Genomic DNA, 17,083 nt, shown 5'->3' with positions numbered 1-17,083 from the left:
ACATTATGTGCTTCCCTCTTCTGATCATTCACCAAGCTTTACACAAGACAGCAGGGGGGGACAAACACGACTTTAATACGGCCGACATCAGAGGCGCTTTCAATCCGCTCCCCGTCTCCGACTGGAGGAGCTAACAAGCTCCTGATCCAAAGGTCCGCTGCAGAAGGCCGACCCGAACCGGCGAGATTCTGCTCACCCTGAATTGCTTCTCCAGCAGCGTGCGGCCTGTGGAGTTGGGCGTGAGGATGCTGTTGACATAACTATGCAGCTGCCAGGCGGGCACCTCTGTGTCTCTGCTCATGATGGTCTCCATTAGAGCGTCGTGGATGAAGACATACTGTTCCTGAGGGGACACCGAGGACATTGATGTCCGACACGTAACTTTGTCAAAAAAAATGATTTAAAAAAACACTTTTTTTAAAGTCAACGTGCCATGATATAATATGATTTCATCTTATTGTAGGTCATTTATTATTTTGGACACTTTTTCATTTTAGTCTAATCTATAATTCCGACTCCGTTATTAATCATATATTGTATTCATGAATTGAACCTGCAGAAAAACAAAAAACGTAACTGAACTATTGGAATACAAGGAACAACTGTTGTTGTTGGATGGCGAAACTTGGCCTGAAGACAGTCCGTATGGACATTTGTCCAACATTTGTTACTTTTCTAATGCAACAGAAGGAATCCAGAGTCACCATTTAAGGGTCCTTACCTCAGTTTGAACTAGGTAGTTGCGTTGTGTGCGGATATGTTTGAGAAAATCCAGAACGCTGACTGTGCTTTTGTCCTTGATCTGCTGTAGCATGCTGTCAATCACAATGTAGGTTCCCGTGCGCCCGACGCCTGCACTGAGGAGCACAAACACACAAAGCCACATGAGCACAATGGCGGGCCCATAAAGGGTTGCTGCCAACCAGGTCCGCCCACGTGAGGTCCTGGCCCCTCATCCCGGACGGCCATGGAGCGCAGGGGCTGCAGTACCTGCAGTGCACCAGCACCGGGCCCGTGTCTGCGGCGCGAGCCGCCGACGAGCGGTTGATGAAGGTGAGGACGGGGAGGGTGTACTCTGGTACTCCCATGTCAGGCCACTGGGTGTAGTGATACTGGACAACGATGCGCTCATTCAACTTCCCTTTGGGGTTCCCCTTCTGACCCTGGAACACGAGAGCAGACGCGTGACCACGGTGACTTTCATTTACTGTACGTGGAAGGTCATGGCACCAGTAAGGTGGAAGGTCATGGCACCAGTAGGTTCTGTACACTGGGTTTACAAACCACAACGACGTACCTTTAATCACGCAACTATGCCTCAACACACATTTCTCAATGTATTTATTAATAAAGAAAGCCCTTTCTTCCGTTAGACCATAAGGTTTATGTAGTGCTTGGGCCTGACAAATGTTACTTTTAGGTAGTTGATGAAATCTATTTATTTATCATTAGCATTTGGTAGATACTAGCTAGGAGAGCTACTCAGTCATTAAATCAAAAGATTGAGTCTAGTCCCAGACTGAGTCTTAACACAAACTCAATAATAAAAAAGATCTAATGCAACCTAATCCAATTCAAACAAAACAAGAGTTACCTTTTTAACCTTAGTGTTCCTTATGAGGAAACGCCGCAGTGTGTAGCAGGCGTGCACTTTGGTGCTTTTTGGCGTCACCACAATGTTTCCATACTGCTCGCTGTTCTCCGTTGGCCAATACTGGTCACATTTCCTCTGAAGGAAACAACACAATCAATCAGGCACCAAATACATGAAGGGATTTTTTAATCCAGTAAATAAGATTGAAGTGAACCTACTCTCCCTTTCTCCACCAGGTTCGTGATCATGACAATGATGCTAGTGTTCTGCTCCCACACCATCCTCCAAAAGTCCTCGAATGTAGACTTGAGAGGGCCCTGAGCGGCGATATACGCTCTGGGGCGGTTGTAGCCCTGAAACAGGAGATTTCAGATTGTTAAGATGCAATCAATAGTCTACAAATGACCCAGAAGCACGGACATAGCCAAGCGGACTCAGGTAGGTCATGACATCTACTCCTCCAGCTGGCGGAGACCGCAAATATTCATTCATGAATCGATATTCTTAAAAAAATACAAGATTTGTGTTGCTCCGACGGCCAATGATACGTTTCTCATACCCAAATTAACATTAGAAATGAAAGAGTCAGCCTTTATCCCCATTCAGCACACGCTACAGGAAAAGAACATGCAAATACAAAATAAGTTTGAAGTTTCAAACCAGTCACTCACATCCACGTAGTTGGCGTTGATGTAATCCGAATGTTTGGCATCTTTTCCCGCAAGAGCTCGTAGTTTCACCCGGCTGTGGTCATCTATGAGACACGGAGCCATGTTATGAACATATTATTTGGATTGAGTGACAGTAAACGTGGTCACGAGTCGTTCCAGCTGACTCACAGGCCACGATGTTGATGTATCTGTTTTTGTGCTTGTTGTCGGGGTGATTGGAGTGCTCGGCAGTGATTTTCAGGTCTGCTGTGGAGCGTTGGACCTCCTGGGGAGAGGGCAGGTGCACAGGGATGGATTTTATCAAACAAGAATAATAGATAACGGAAATAACGGAATAACCCTAAACATGTCAGATAGTTGGCTACCAAATCTTTCTTCTTTTAAAAATCTCTCTTCTGTATAAGGAGCTCGGGATGAACTGCCAAGCAGAACCGCCACGAGGCGTTCGGGCTCTCGGTCAAAGACACTTCAGAGGATGCAGATGCTTTCCGCCAAAGGGCCTCTCATCTCTTCTTCACTATACCAGCCTGCACCCATCAACCCTTACAGTCCGACAATCAGTTTCCAACACAACTTCATTGCGAGGCGTTTTGAAAATTATGCACACGGGCTTCACATCGAATGACCCCAATTAGATGGAATCCTCCAGGGGCAGAATTTCTGCGCTGTTTCTCAACCTGGTTACGCAGAGAATGTGTTTCCATCCCAGCAACCAGCAGATAGAACTTCTCTAATTAACCTCTCTCTCTTGATCTTTCTGTCCGTTTCTGTCACATCCATCTGGCCAAATTCAGTAACCCTGCACAATAACACATGCATTAAAATAACCTCTCAACTGCAAGACAAAGTGCTCAAAGCACAGGTGGGGGGGGGGTACTTATCAGTACTTACTGTTTAATTCAGTTCAAACTAAAATGGGTACTAGCCTGTTTGGATCGGTTACAGTGTGGATTAAAATAGCAATGACCAAGTAGTGTAAAATCCTCAGAGATAAAGAATTGTGGTGTTTTTGTTTCTACAGTAGCAAATTGAACAAACACTATTTTTATTAGTTTATTTATTAATTCACCTGCGGAGTGTGAACTATCAAGAAAGCAATCAGCCACTAATTAAGAGTGAAATGCATAAAACGAGCATCATTATTTTTAACAATGCTCCTCATCAATCGGCTCTGGATCGGCTCTTCAAGACACTGAACAGAAATGAACGCTTAACACACCTATTTCTTTCACTTTATAAGGGCCATCTCCGAAGTAAAACCAACATTTGTTCTATGACGAAGGTTAACAATGCATGCAAACAAATAATGATTGCAGTAGAGTTGAAATCTTACCTCAAAGTCCTCAGAAAAACCTTGCAGGTTGTTCTTATAGAGCTCCATGATGTGTTTAATGAACTGCTTGACAGGGATGGCGTCCATGTCGTCTGCAGGACAAACAGAACAGTTAGCAAAGTGCCCATTATTGTGTGTGTGTGTGTGTGTGTGTGTGTGTGGTACACAGGTTTGTTAACCAGCAACCATTTACTCTGAAAATGGATGTACATGTGTGAATGTGTTGGCAATACATAGTAACCAATGTGATTTGTTTATTCAAATTAATAAAGGTCATAGCCGTGCTGTTTTTAGTCTGATCTCTGTCACAAATATCTAAATTTGGTGGCCGGAGCGGTTTTAGAGCGTCTGTCTCATCGGAGTCAAATCAGCCCCCAATCCCACACGAGGGATCTTTGGTAGTCACCATCTCCATGGGTCAATAGGGCAGGGGACCCAGCTGCCATTGCTGCTGATGCTGGCAAATGTCTTAACTACTACACCCTCACAGCTGGGGCTGTTAGGACTGTTAACTTGCCTCAGTGGTTCCAGTGTAAAGGTGATTTCTGGATGAATAATGTGTTCATTTATCAAAATGTCCTCTTCTCTATTGGTGTCAAGAGTTACATATCAATCTAATCAGTTCACTCTAATTGCTCCGGGTGGGAATGTGGCTTTAGAATTATTTACTGGCTAATTAGGCTCAATTTATTATAAAATAGGACAGAGGTATGTTCACAGGCATGTCCCACAGCACTATGTGCAGAATGAATTATCTCAACTGCAAACTCATTCTGTCACTGTGCACTTAAAACATTTAAATGTCTACAAATATATAACGGCCTTTGAAGCCATTATTCTACGCAGATTCAAACCCTTTAACTTCATCAAGGTCATGATCAGTCATGCCGATAATATGTGCTGTAAGGAAATTGCCGTAGCTGCTGTGGAGGACATCATACAGAAAGAAAAGGGGAAAAATAAAGAAAGGCAGAAAGAAGGAAAAAGACAAGCAATAAAAGGCTAATTAATGTGGAGTCAATACGGGCATCAACTGAGCTCTTTAACTGTGATGTACCAGCCTTGAAATGTCCCTGAGCTGTAAAGTCGTAAAGTCTGATATCGACGAGCTGCCACTGCGCTGCTGCGTGGGATATTAAAGGCAACAAAAAGACAGTTCTACAACTCCTACTGAGGTCTCACAGACACCATCCCTATTGTTTGTTGATGGGCTCTTCATAATGACTTAAATTAGTACTTATACTCAATACTTACTACCACTTTTCTTTTTTTGGACTCTCTTGGAAACTTTTATTCAGATGAAATAACAAATAATAATAATAATAATAATAAGAGTTCATTTAAATACCCCCCCGTTTCTTTCAAACAACCTTTCGTTGGTTTTAAACTATTTGAGCTTTCCTTTTTATCCCTCGATTACTTTACATTAACCAACTTTTTCAACTTCTTTACTAGCTTGTTCCATAGTGTTAATCGATGTGTTCTATCTACGCCATTTTCTCCAGCTATTGCACAGACTACCAAGAAACTGCAGAATACCCTTGAAGTTCACACGCGTCCCACGGGTAGCAAATAACACGAGCACCATGTGTGGAGAATAACGGTAACGAAGTAAACTGAATAAAAGAAAAGGAATCGGGCTGACCTGGTATCGGGATGATTGGTATATTCTCATTGGGCACCACCCGTGGAGAGCTGCTTTCCTCCACATAGAAGTGAGCCGTCTGGAAAAATCTCCTTCAGGGAGAGAGAGAGAGAGAGAAGAACACATATGTCTCAGTACAGTCTATTAGGGAGTCGTTATCACATTGTTCTCAGAGCCGGTCGGTCAACATCATCCTCTACAAGTCGGATTCTGTAGAATGCCGGTCGGGAACGGCAGGAACCGGCTAATGAAAACCCCGGAGTGAGGAGAGCACAGCTGGTCGCGCGCGGAGCAGCTCGTGAAAACAGTCGGAGCCAACTACCGCGGAAAGGTAAACAACTCACAGCGCCACGGCGAATTCAGCTCTTTACTTAAACGGACCTTCTCCAAACACAGGTATTCTCTTCAGGTCACCAAGAACTCACACTCCCCCTCGAGCACAGCGAAATCAACTCCAGCCAGCAGATGCTACTCAATGATCAAATTAAATCCTGTATTGACACATCTTATTATCAAGGCCAGGTGGAATTTCTAATCCAGAGGGTTATTCCTCTTGTTTCTAAATAAACGGCGTTGCTAGAATGTTCCCTTCCCAATTTCACACAGTAACCAAAGTTCCCAGAATCAATGCTGAGTGCAGAGAGGATGAGGACAACCATGCTTTTTAAGAGAATAACTTAACTGCCAGTGGATATTACAATTTTGTTAAAAGATGATTGTACATGGAATATGTTAAAACATAGCACGTTGAAGGGGTCCTTCTTCATTTGAACCCAAAAAAAGAAAATCACAAATTCTTTAAGTGAAATGTTGAAATAATGATTTAAAAAAAATCTGGTTCCTAACGTTTAAGAAACTTTTAAGGTTCTGAATTTGCACAGCCCCGCACCCCCCTCCTCATTCACACACAATGTAAGTTATACTAATGAATGCATTTGAAAGACTCATGTCTCCTCCCAGTGCCAGCATTTCCAAGTTGAAGTCCTACCTGTATTTGATGCAGAGGAGGGAGCAGATGCTTGTCATTCTTCAAGAGAGATAAAGCAAAGAATAGAGAGAAAACGGAAAAATGGTTGAACTGTATTTGAAAGAGAGGGGGAAAGAGAGAAGGACCACGAGGGGAGGGGGAAAAACAAAAAGGGAGGCGAGTCCCCCTCTGGCATGCGTCACAGCCTCCCAGTTGGGAGGGTGCAGATGTGGTGAACAGCAGAGTCGACAACCCCTTTCTGATTCTCTCAGTTTGCTTTGGGGGGGATGTGACAGGGATGAAATGGGCTTTCTGAATGAATGTCAGTGCAGAGATGCATCCCATTCACCACCGGTGTCATCAGCACTGAAGCACTAACAGGAAATGGGATTTCTTGTTTCTCAGTTGAACATCTGCAGGTTTTCAACAAACACCTAGAGGCTCCCAGATGTGCACTGTAAGCCCAGCAATTAAATCCATTGTGGAAGATAACATACGACTAGAAAATGCACAAGCTAAAAATAAAACAAGGCAATTTCATATTCAAAAGATGGGGGAAAAAACAAACATTTTATGATAGAATGGATTGTGGTATGAAGTAGTTAATCACCAAAACATACGTGGGCAGAGAAGCACACACTGGCCATTACAGCTGCACTGTCACCAAGAGTGAAGAGAGTGAGAACGGGTTGATTTCATGTTCCATCAGGGGTCTTTTCTCCCAGAGGAAGCGGCCATAATCTATCAGGGGGGACTGTGGAGTTGTCACAATAACAGCCGTCATGGCTAATTCTAATCTCAAAGCTGCCCCTGCTTTTGTGCTCAAATACCAACACCCCCAGCAACCATCTACTGACTGAATCGCTTGAGAAAGAAAATATGAACATTTCAAGTATAAATCAATCTCAGGTTGTAAAAAAAAAGACAATTGCTAGCCAACTAGAACCAGACCAACCGGAGACAGTAAATATGCATGTGACCAGCTGATGACATGGTCCATAGTGACATTTATAACTCATTAACAGTCCCACATGTGCCAATGGCTTGGTCTGTGTAATTACTGGGACTCCAATAGCATGCCTAGAAATCATCCCAGCAGATGAAGACCCAGCTGGGACCCCTGCTGGCTCTGCCGCGCCCCCCGGGCCTCCTGCCCCACCCCCTTTTGTGATGGGGTTGATGTACGACAACAAGGCATTAAAGCAGTCTTGCTACCAGACTGTTTGACATTGATGCACACTCATGCATATATGTGCATAGAACCGACCAATCCAAACAGGACGGTGTCTGAATGCGGAGCAGCCTGACTGGAAAATTCCAGAAATGTATGCGGGCTTGTCACTTAACCACAAATGGGGAGATTTATGCGAGGGGGGTCAGTGTGGCTTAGGGGCAGCTGGTCTGTCATGCCACTGAGGGAGGTATCAGCAACAGCCTTATCAAGATTCACACACTTCTGTATGCATGAGCATTTTATTGATTTTACTGTTGTACCAAACTTTAAGACCTACCATGTCCCATCTGGAATGAGTTGTGGGACACTGAACTCACCTCCAGTAGACCATCACTACCAGCAGCATTATGAGGCAGAGCAGAGTGAGAGCCGACACCACAACCAAGGGGACGATCCACACCATCCGACTCATCCCCGTCGGAGGGGATCGGGTCACGTTGGACAAGATGGTCGCGTCTGGAATGAAACAATCAATCATAAATACAGGTTTAGAACGACTACTAAATTGCACCACCTCATGTGCAGGATCTTTAAAATAAAATCGTTTTTAGGTTTGGGGTATTTACTTTTTGTCTCCACGTCCGATCCGTTCATTATTATATTATTTTATTTATTATTTGTTAAGCAATGACTGGGAGCAGTCAGAAAGGTTCTATTTATGTATTTCTAATGTGAACCTGAGCACGGTCTGAGTCTAATATTTATGAAAAATAAGCCTACGATGAATAACAAACTCATCGCTCTATCGAGGGAAATCACACAAGCATTTTTCCCAACATCCAACATTGCGAGAATAAAACATCTGGCAATAAATCTTCAAAATACTCCGAAGCAAACTCTTTCAAAAAATGCTCCGAGGGATTCCTTGAGGCAGAATCCCTTTGGCAGATGGCTTATTTCTGCCTTCGGGCCTCTGTGTTGTAGTGACACAGAAGCCTGGAGCTTCGTCTTTGACTGAAATGGAAACCAGTTTAAATCAATGTATTTGTTATGCTACATTGGGCTCAATAACCTCTGGTCGTAATGACAGTCTGCTGTAGAGAGAGAGGCTGACTACAAGGAAAAGAGCCGTGCAGCCAATTCAAAGCAGGTGTGTCCGTCTGGGAGGCAACATCACGCCACGAGTCGGCTCACCGGTGTGGACGGAGAAAGGCCAGACACTCTTTCCGTCGCTGCTGATCTTCGGGGGCACCGTGGAGCTCTGTGGGATCTGCATCTCGGCCGTGTTGTTCCGAGGCTCCGCGGTGGCGAGCGCGGTCGCCTCCGTGGGCTCCTCCTCGGCATCCACCAGCTGACCGCCACCCGTGCTCGGGGGCGCCGCGGCGCTCTTGGCGGTGGGCCTCCCTCTTCCTTTCTCTTTGGCGGTGGACGCGGGCGTGGGGATCAAAGGCTCTTTGACCACAGGGCCGTTGGGCCGCTTTTCCTCAGTACCAGGTGAAGTCTTGTTCTTTTTCTTCTTCTCATCCTCTCCCTCCTCCTGCTCTCCCTCCCTCTCCCCCTCCTTCTCCGCCTCCTCGTCCTCATCCGCGGCCGGCTTGCTCTCAGACGGCGCGTCTGCGTCGGAGCCCTGCGGCGCCGTCTGCTCGGTGCTGGACTTTGCGGGCGTGACGGACGGACGGGTGGGATTCTGAGTGGCTCGGGGCGCTTTCGTTGGCCAAACGGAGCTGGGCAGAGAAGAGATGACCCCTCCGCCCACGCCCAAGCCCGCCAGCAGAGTGCTCGTCACCACCGACGCCACCGTGGCCTGGCTGCCACTGGAGGAGGGGCCCATTCCCGTTGCCATGGAGACAATGGAGAAGTGGATGCCAGAGGACGTCCAAGTGGAGGAGCCGGAGCTGATGGGAGCCATGTCTGCCGAGGACGCCGGAGACATTGTGGGCTGACGCGGAGCGGCAGAGAGAAAATGGTTATTCTGATTAACATACAAAAACACACTTTCACTGGCATCTTCTTGTCAACTCACCATCCCAGTCTTCACAATACGAGACCCTTCAAATATTCTGGTTGTATTAGCTATGAGAAAGAAAAAAAGAAGGGGGCGGGTTTTTAAAGATATAAAATAAGTTCTTCCTCAGGAATGAATAATGACTTGAGGGTTTAGAGCAGGTACCTCTGAAGAGCAGAGTTTGACTGAAATCACTGCGCAGGTCATGCCGGCACACTGCCTGCACTCTGAACAGATACAGCACGTCAGGGGACACGTTAGTGATCACGGCTTTCTGCAAATTAAACAGACACACAAATGGATAGATTTAAGACCATCGGCAAACATAACAATTAAAGGAGTAGACGGGAATGCATTTCAAACTCTGGATGACGTTCATGTTGACCAAAATGAAAACACGCTGTTCTGTCAACAGTGAATCACCAACGACTTCAATGCAGTTTGAGACCTAGTTTCCTGCCTAATTTAATTGTGCTGTGCACTTTGCAGATGGCTTTGCTCATTTTAAAAATGGGTCTCAGATGGGATGGAGGATTCCCTCTTGCCACTAGCTAGTGTTTCTGGAAAACAATTCAAATAAAATGTATAGAGATAGAAAGTCAAAATAAAAAATCCCAATATGAATATATTACATAAAAACAACAAAATAACTGATAATTGTTAATCATACAGTAGCCAAACGGGTTTTACAACGAATGCGTTCAAATGTAGGCTTTAAGAAGTCCCAAATTCCTATTGGAGACCTACGTTTCTCACCACAGATGCACTACAGCACGGGGGATGATAACAGAGATGGTGGAGCCTCGGGTCGAGCCCACCGGATTTAGAAAAAGGAATAGCCGGGCCGTAGAGGCATGGCGCCTCTGTCCCAGGGTCCTCTAGGAGGACTCCGGCTGATGGGGAGTTAAAAGGTCAGCAGCTAAAGGAGGACGCCGAGTTAGAAGCAGGGTTGAAGTTGCAGTGGGACGGTTTCTATGTTTAACATCAGAAAGGGTTGTTGTGGCAGGATGGTTTCGGAACGAGCTGCAGGTGAGACGTGTACTTCAGAGGGGCGCATGAGTAAAAGGAATGAAAAGCATGTTAATTCATCTCTAGCTGAGAATAGCGTCAGTTGAATGTTGTGGGGGTGTTCTTGTCTGCAGGAAGTCTGATTGCATATTAATTTCAACCTGCTTGCGCATACTTTGGAAAAGCCTCGGTAACCTCTCTGCAATGGTTGAGAGAAAATATTTCCGACACGAACTTGCTCACAGCGAATTCTTCGGATCAGCCTGAGTAACTCGGTCATGGTATCTGGAAAGAGACCCTGCTGTTGAGTTTTTCAAATTAACATATTGTCCTTTAAGAGATGCATATAAATTGCGTGGACCAATAGTGTGTGTCTGATAAAACATTTCTACAAAATTAAATCCACTCCTCCTCTTTTTTAAGAATCTATGAATATGGAAAGGTTGTGAAATTAAAATTGACAATATGACTAAAATATACATGTATAATACTGAGGCCCATCCTCCGTGTATCTGCATGTAAGATACATTTTGGACCTCAAATTTCCCTCCCGTGCTAAACAGCTTTTTTACCATCAAAAGGCAATACATCATCCTACGCAGCAAAGTCAAGAGAATTCAAACTGAAGTAATCAAAAACAATTCTTTGGTGGAAGAGATTATTACCTAAAGAAATAGCTCATTTGCATGGGAGGGTAAGGGAAGATAAAACATTTACATCAATCCCTTCACATCCCACTTCCTTTTGTGCGCTTTCCCCAATCAACCGGTTATTATTCGCTGGTGATGCAATATAGTGCCCCGATCCCACGCATGACGATGCTAACTGTGTTTACTGAGAGGCATTCTGGAGGTAGTCCTGCCACGAGGGGACTGCTACTCGCTCTCTGAACCAGTGGGTGAGGGCTCCTGCACTGTTTATATCTAAGGAGTTAGTCATGCAGACTGTCAAGACAGCTGGGGGTCACTGGGCCTTAAAAGAGATGCACAGCTGGGTGTCGGATTCCCTCAAATGGAAGGATATGTGACCAGGGAGAAAATATGTAGTGTGGAGAAGAAAAGCCCCGCAGGTGTAACATCGGGTTGGGGGGAGGGTATATTTTCTGTGGAGACAGTGAATTTTCTGTTTGAGAGAAAGGGGGGAGAACGATGTGTTAAACTCCATGTTTAAGGTACACAAGCAGAATTGTGTGATCACTGGTGTCAAAAACACAACTGAGATCTAAAAGACTGCGCCGGCACAGTCGCCTGTTTTGGTTGCTAAAGGATGACAGGTTGTCTCCAAAAAGATGCTGCCAATGCTTACAAACAGAATGGAGTTATTTAAAATGTTCAAATATTTTCACAGAGAAATAAAAAAAATAGAACGAAATATCTTCGGGACTGCGGACTGTGGAGTCATTAGCATTAATGACTCACTTTTTACCACCAATACTGATCATTTGTGTTTGAAAGAAAAATTCATAATGCCTAGTTGATGCACACTTAAAAGGTAAGAAATGTGAAAAGATCTATTATTTAGTATTCCACAGCTCGAACTATAAATGCCATCACTATGTATTATAGAATCATCCACACCCACAACAACACCTTTGGCTCTCAGGCAGTTTTTCCCTGTATTTTCCAGTGGATTGCAAACAAACTTTGCTGGTTAAGTGCATACCAGCAGCTGCTTCATTGGACAGCTGGGCGGGTTAATTCAATGAAATATATTTCGCCTCAGTATTATCAGTGATAATTTCTAATGTAGTCATCGGATTTAAAGTACCTGTCAAAAGTTTGAGTCTATTCAATTAAATGACAAATAGTGTCCAGACCATATATACGGTATATATATACTGATATATATAAAGGATCTATGTCTGATCTGCGTCAGAGACTAAAGCAAATAAAACGAAATCACAAAATGCTTAAACTGAGACGAGCCCACAGGCACATTTGACAACCCATTACAAATATATCAGTTAAACTTGTCAATGTGTGCGACAGTCCTGCGTGTCTATTTCCAGACAGGTGAGTGACAGGGGATTGTCTGGCTCCTCATATTAAGCAACAGCCGGGCCCAGAGTTCATCACAATCTGTCACCTCCTATACACGCTGTCAGCCATCAAGCCACCCTGTGATCTGGCCGGATACGTCGCGCGCTCTGCAAACCAATCGCAGCCGTTAAAAACCCAATCCGAGAGGACGAGTCGGCGCCGTCGCCGGTGGCGCCCGATGAGAAAACAATTATACGCACCATGCTTTGGTCCCCGGTCTTGGTGAAGGTCTTTTCGTCGGCAACATCACGCCTCACCCAGCTGTAGGAGACCATGTAGCTGGTGATTGGTGGGTGGTAAACAGCCAGAGGGCGCTCCCAGCTCACCATCAACGCCGTCTGGTTCAGCGGCTTGATCTTCATGCTCACTGGGGCACTGCTGCACACTGCAAGACCACAAAGGAGAAGGGGGGTACGATTTAGAATAAAGCAGCATTAAAAGAAATGGATAATAAAAAATAAGGGCGAGTGAGAGTGAAAGGCTGTGCAGGGAGGACTGTGTTTGGGTTCGTGTTGGTTGATGTGTGCCGACAGCACGCACGTTGCCTTTCATCAAGCCCATCGTTTTCACCATTGTCACTCTAGACACTTTGTGTCATTTTCACGGCACATAAGTGCCAGAGGTTCCAGGCGATCAACCCGTGTGCGACAGAGCGAACCGTACGGCATTTTGTCGGTCCCTCTGCCTGCAACATCCAACTGAAAAGTGAAACAAACGAGGAGGAAAACACGCAAGTCCTCCTCAAGGTGGCACTGTAGGCTGCGGCATGGATATCTGCCCAGAGACCCTTCTGTATGGGGTAAAGGACAGTCTGGACGAGCTTGTCAGCACATCAGGGCAACAGCAATCAGGGACCAGTGTCAGCTGATTAAGTGCAGGAAGGGTTTCTGTCATATTCAAATTGTCACCGCAGTTCTCCATTTACAAAGTGACACTACAGTGCAAATTATGCACCATGATATGTGACAGGGTGGGAGGAAATCAGACGGAGGAACACAGGGCAAAAGAAAATACACAAAAGCAAGAATATCTCGGGGTGTTGATGAGGTGTGACGGGTGCGAAATGCATTATAACACGTCAGATGTTCGCTGTCAACTGCAGTCGCTCAAAAACAGCCGTTTTAATAATAGCTGGAGACATCGTGGTGGTTTTACTGGCCGGATCATTAGCGCCACGTCGGCATCGTCCATTGTTATTTCCATTCGGCTAAAAACGTTACGTTCGTTGACTCTTTTTGCAGATGGCAATAAAAGCAAAGAATTGTTTCCATTATGGGGATTATGAACATGAACATTATTTATCCTTTAATTACCCATCTGTGATGTCCTTAATGTAAAGGGATGTGAGGCTCATTTTAAGAGTTTTACGCGTATTTTTGAAGATAACAACCTTAATCAAATTTAAATTTGTCAAAATATACGTGACATTAAAGGTCTCCCAAAAAAAGCCAAATGACCAATTTGTTCAATGTAATTGGGGCAACTTTTCTTTAATGTGGTTTACTGATGAGCAATCATAGTGTCTCCGTATTAATTATAAACTTCATTGAAGCCGGTTGTTAATTCTCCACGAAAACCTTTTAATAAACTGGCAGATTGCCAGCTGAATTAACAAGTGCTCATCATCTAAATCTGAATCAAAAATTTGCATGCAAATGGAATTGTGCCACTTTCACTGTAATCAGAATCACCTAAACATTCTGAGTACACAGTATGGATTAAATGACAATGTCCTAATGTTTCATCACTTGCACAATGAGTGATCATGCTATAGCCTCACTAGTAAAACATCTTATTTATTTTCTGTGAATACACATATTCTAACATCCCCAAATATGCCTCGGTCCACACCACCACTCGAGAGCAGAGCGCGATTGTTTCTCCTGGCAGATTCATCCATGAAGGGGACGAATAAACGGTTGTAAACAGACAGCAGTCCCACACATTCTCTCCTCAGAAGGCGGATCAATTTGTTTTAAGGGGCATGTGTATTGGCATTGTGATGACAGGAAAAAACAACAATTTCATGGGGAACACAGCGCTGATTTTGACACAAATCATTGTATTGGAGGTATGCGTGTCATCTGAGGGCCTAAATACCAACACCACAACTACAGCACTTATTGGGTTGTACGTGACTCTTGCTATAGCTGATGTCAGTATCAACACGGAACATCACCACATAGGACGCCTTAATAGCGTCTTTGTCTATTGAGAAATAATAGAGTTGAGACGTCGCCATAAGGTCAAACATTTAGTTCCAGTCACGATTTGAGGATTTGCCAGTTTTCTTTGTTTTTTATAAATGTGTGCACCTTCTGATTTTGTAAGTTCAGTGCATTTTTCCATTTTAAAGGAGATTTAATAGAAAAAAAAAACATTTAATAAGCCAAACAAGAGAAGGGCAAATAATAGTGTGGATTAAAAGCCTATCCTAAACGTGTGTTGCATCAGAAGCTACACATCTCTAATGGCCAAACAACTTGCATGGCAGTAAAAGCTGTGGTGATGGGACATGCAGTTAAGATATGGCCTTGGTTCTTACAACATATACAAGCATAACCATCTTTTGCCGTGCAAAGAGAAATAAGCCCCCCCCCCCCCATACAACCTTGGCAGCAGTAAATGGTAAATGGACTGTACTTGTATTGTCTTCCGACCACTCAAAGTGCTTTACCATGTCATCATTCACCCATTCACAGACTGATGACAGGAGCTACGTGACACAGTGCCACCTGTCCATCAGCGACTAGCATTCAGACCATTCGCACTGCGCGGTGACAGCTGAAGAAGCGATGTCGGGGTCAAGCGCCTTCCCCAAGGACACGTCGACATGCGGGTTAGCAGGGATCCACCCGCCAAGCTTCTGATTGGAGGAACGCCAGAAGTCACCCCTAAACACAAGACTGGCACTGCAAAGTGGCCGCGCCCCCCCTTAAATAGGAATACTTACATTTTAGCACAGCGAAATAGAAACGCAACCGAGACACAAAGAGAAAACCGTCAATTGAGAAACAGGAATGAAGAGACACTGGTCCGTATTCATTCTGCAGTCTACTGACCTAATGCCACAAAAGCAATTTCACAACTTAATTCGTATAGGTCTATTTTAGCTGGGCCACACATTAATGATGATTGCTGATCGGCCTTGTGAGAGTGCTCCAACTTCATCACAAGCTTCCCCAATCAATTCCCCCCCCCCCACACACCAACAACGGCGCTTTATAGCGCTGCAGCCTTTCTTATTAGTGTCTGTATAGTTGCTGAACTGCTCTGTTAAAGGAAGCCCTGCACGATGCTCAGACATAAGAAAGAAGAAAATAATAATGAACTCATACTGGTTCAAAATAATGATTCACTGCTTTCATATCAATATGTTTTCAATCATGAAAATGAGTTATAAAGAATAAGTGGTGCCTCATCCAGATGCGATGATATTTCTGATGAAATCTGATGAAATCTTTTAATTTGGCCATGGTAAATCCTAGGAGAATGTGTTCCGAAGGTACCTTTTACCCTAAGAAAAAAGAAAGAGAATAACCCTGTGTGTTGGTAACATATTTACTGCCCCACTCATTTGGGGGGGGGGGGTTTATGGATGGGTCTAAACACTGAGCGGCCAGATGAGTTTCCTAAACTTGCAAAACACTCAAGTTCCAAACTTTGGCTCAAACCCTAGATTTTTGACCAGAGTATGAAAACCTTCGTTTATGCATAACCTGAAACATATGTCCAAAATCTTTGATTACATTAAAAGTAATTACATATATTATTTTGAATCCAAAGGCGACATTATAATATTGAATGCTAACCCAGCCATATGGACATCTCAGATTCTGTGCAGCTCAGACTGTATTTTCGATCAGTCAAAGGTGATAATAACTAATGCCATATGAATACAAAAGCCGCTAATATATTATTAGCCTTCTGCATCCGCATGGAGACAGTATTTAAATGAACAGTTTGACAGTCTCAACATGAGGGCCCATATGGAACCCAACTAAAAGGTTGTGTCTTTTCTTCAGCCTCTCTAAGACTACAAGAAGCTAATTACAGGAGACCTTTGGGTTCAACCGTGGTGCAAATATCAGGGCGGGTGGGGTTAGAATGCAGGAAAACAAAGCTTACCTCTTGACGCCTCAGTGCTGTGAGGGCTTCCCAGGACTTCGGTTAAGTCTTTTTGCCATGCATCTTTCACAGCCGACTTGAAGACCTTCCTGCTGTCCAGGTCCTGCAGCGGCCGGAAGTTGTTCCTCAGGTACTCGACAGACTTGACGTGGTCCTGTTGCTCTGTAGTAAAGATGGAGTAAAAGGCCTCCAGCTAGATGGAAAGAAACAGAGAATAGCCCCTGAATAAGTTAGTTATTTTTTACTATATGTGTGTGTGTGTGTGTCCCTGTGCTAAATATAATATATCATGCAGGTCTGCATTTGTAGCCACTTGACAGCAGCTGACTGTTCACAACTGGAGCAGAGGATCTGTAAGAAACATTTGCACCACAGGCCCCGGCAGGCACAGACCTCAATCATCATCCTGGCTACCTACTGGGCTGTAACTTCCCAATGGGGCAAATTTGTGGCCATTGATTGCCAGGAATGATCTCCTGCCGAGTGCTGTAATGACTCCACATTACAGATACCGTGGAA

General features: G+C 44.4%; 1 protein-coding gene across 2 annotated transcripts in view; it reads right to left on the bottom strand.

Moving 5' to 3' along the window:
- Positions 1–17,083, bottom strand: part of ca16b (carbonic anhydrase XVI b) — an 83,083-nt gene that overhangs the window by 6,034 nt on the left and 59,966 nt on the right. The window contains exons 8-23 of one of the 2 annotated variants that reach the window (XM_037490035.2): positions 16,565–16,757; positions 12,637–12,821; positions 9,555–9,663; positions 9,408–9,457; positions 8,579–9,323; positions 7,762–7,900; positions 6,232–6,270; positions 5,244–5,335; positions 3,599–3,690; positions 2,434–2,530; positions 2,266–2,348; positions 1,813–1,947; positions 1,595–1,729; positions 991–1,163; positions 722–857; positions 197–343 (exon numbers count right to left, since the gene is read on the bottom strand). In XM_037490035.2, coding sequence (XP_037345932.2) covers positions 197–343; positions 722–857; positions 991–1,163; positions 1,595–1,729; positions 1,813–1,947; positions 2,266–2,348; positions 2,434–2,530; positions 3,599–3,690; positions 5,244–5,335; positions 6,232–6,270; positions 7,762–7,900; positions 8,579–9,323; positions 9,408–9,457; positions 9,555–9,663; positions 12,637–12,821; positions 16,565–16,757 — 2,550 coding nt within the window. The remainder of the gene's footprint in view (positions 1–196; positions 344–721; positions 858–990; positions 1,164–1,594; positions 1,730–1,812; positions 1,948–2,265; positions 2,349–2,433; positions 2,531–3,598; positions 3,691–5,243; positions 5,336–6,231; positions 6,271–7,761; positions 7,901–8,578; positions 9,324–9,407; positions 9,458–9,554; positions 9,664–12,636; positions 12,822–16,564; positions 16,758–17,083) is intronic. The other variant, XM_037490036.2, reaches the window with a different exon arrangement.

This window comes from Pungitius pungitius, chromosome 8, assembly GCF_949316345.1.
Source record: "Pungitius pungitius chromosome 8, fPunPun2.1, whole genome shotgun sequence".
Classification (NCBI taxonomy): domain Eukaryota; kingdom Metazoa; phylum Chordata; class Actinopteri; order Perciformes; family Gasterosteidae; genus Pungitius; species Pungitius pungitius.
This window is presented reverse-complemented; position numbering and strand designations above follow the sequence as displayed.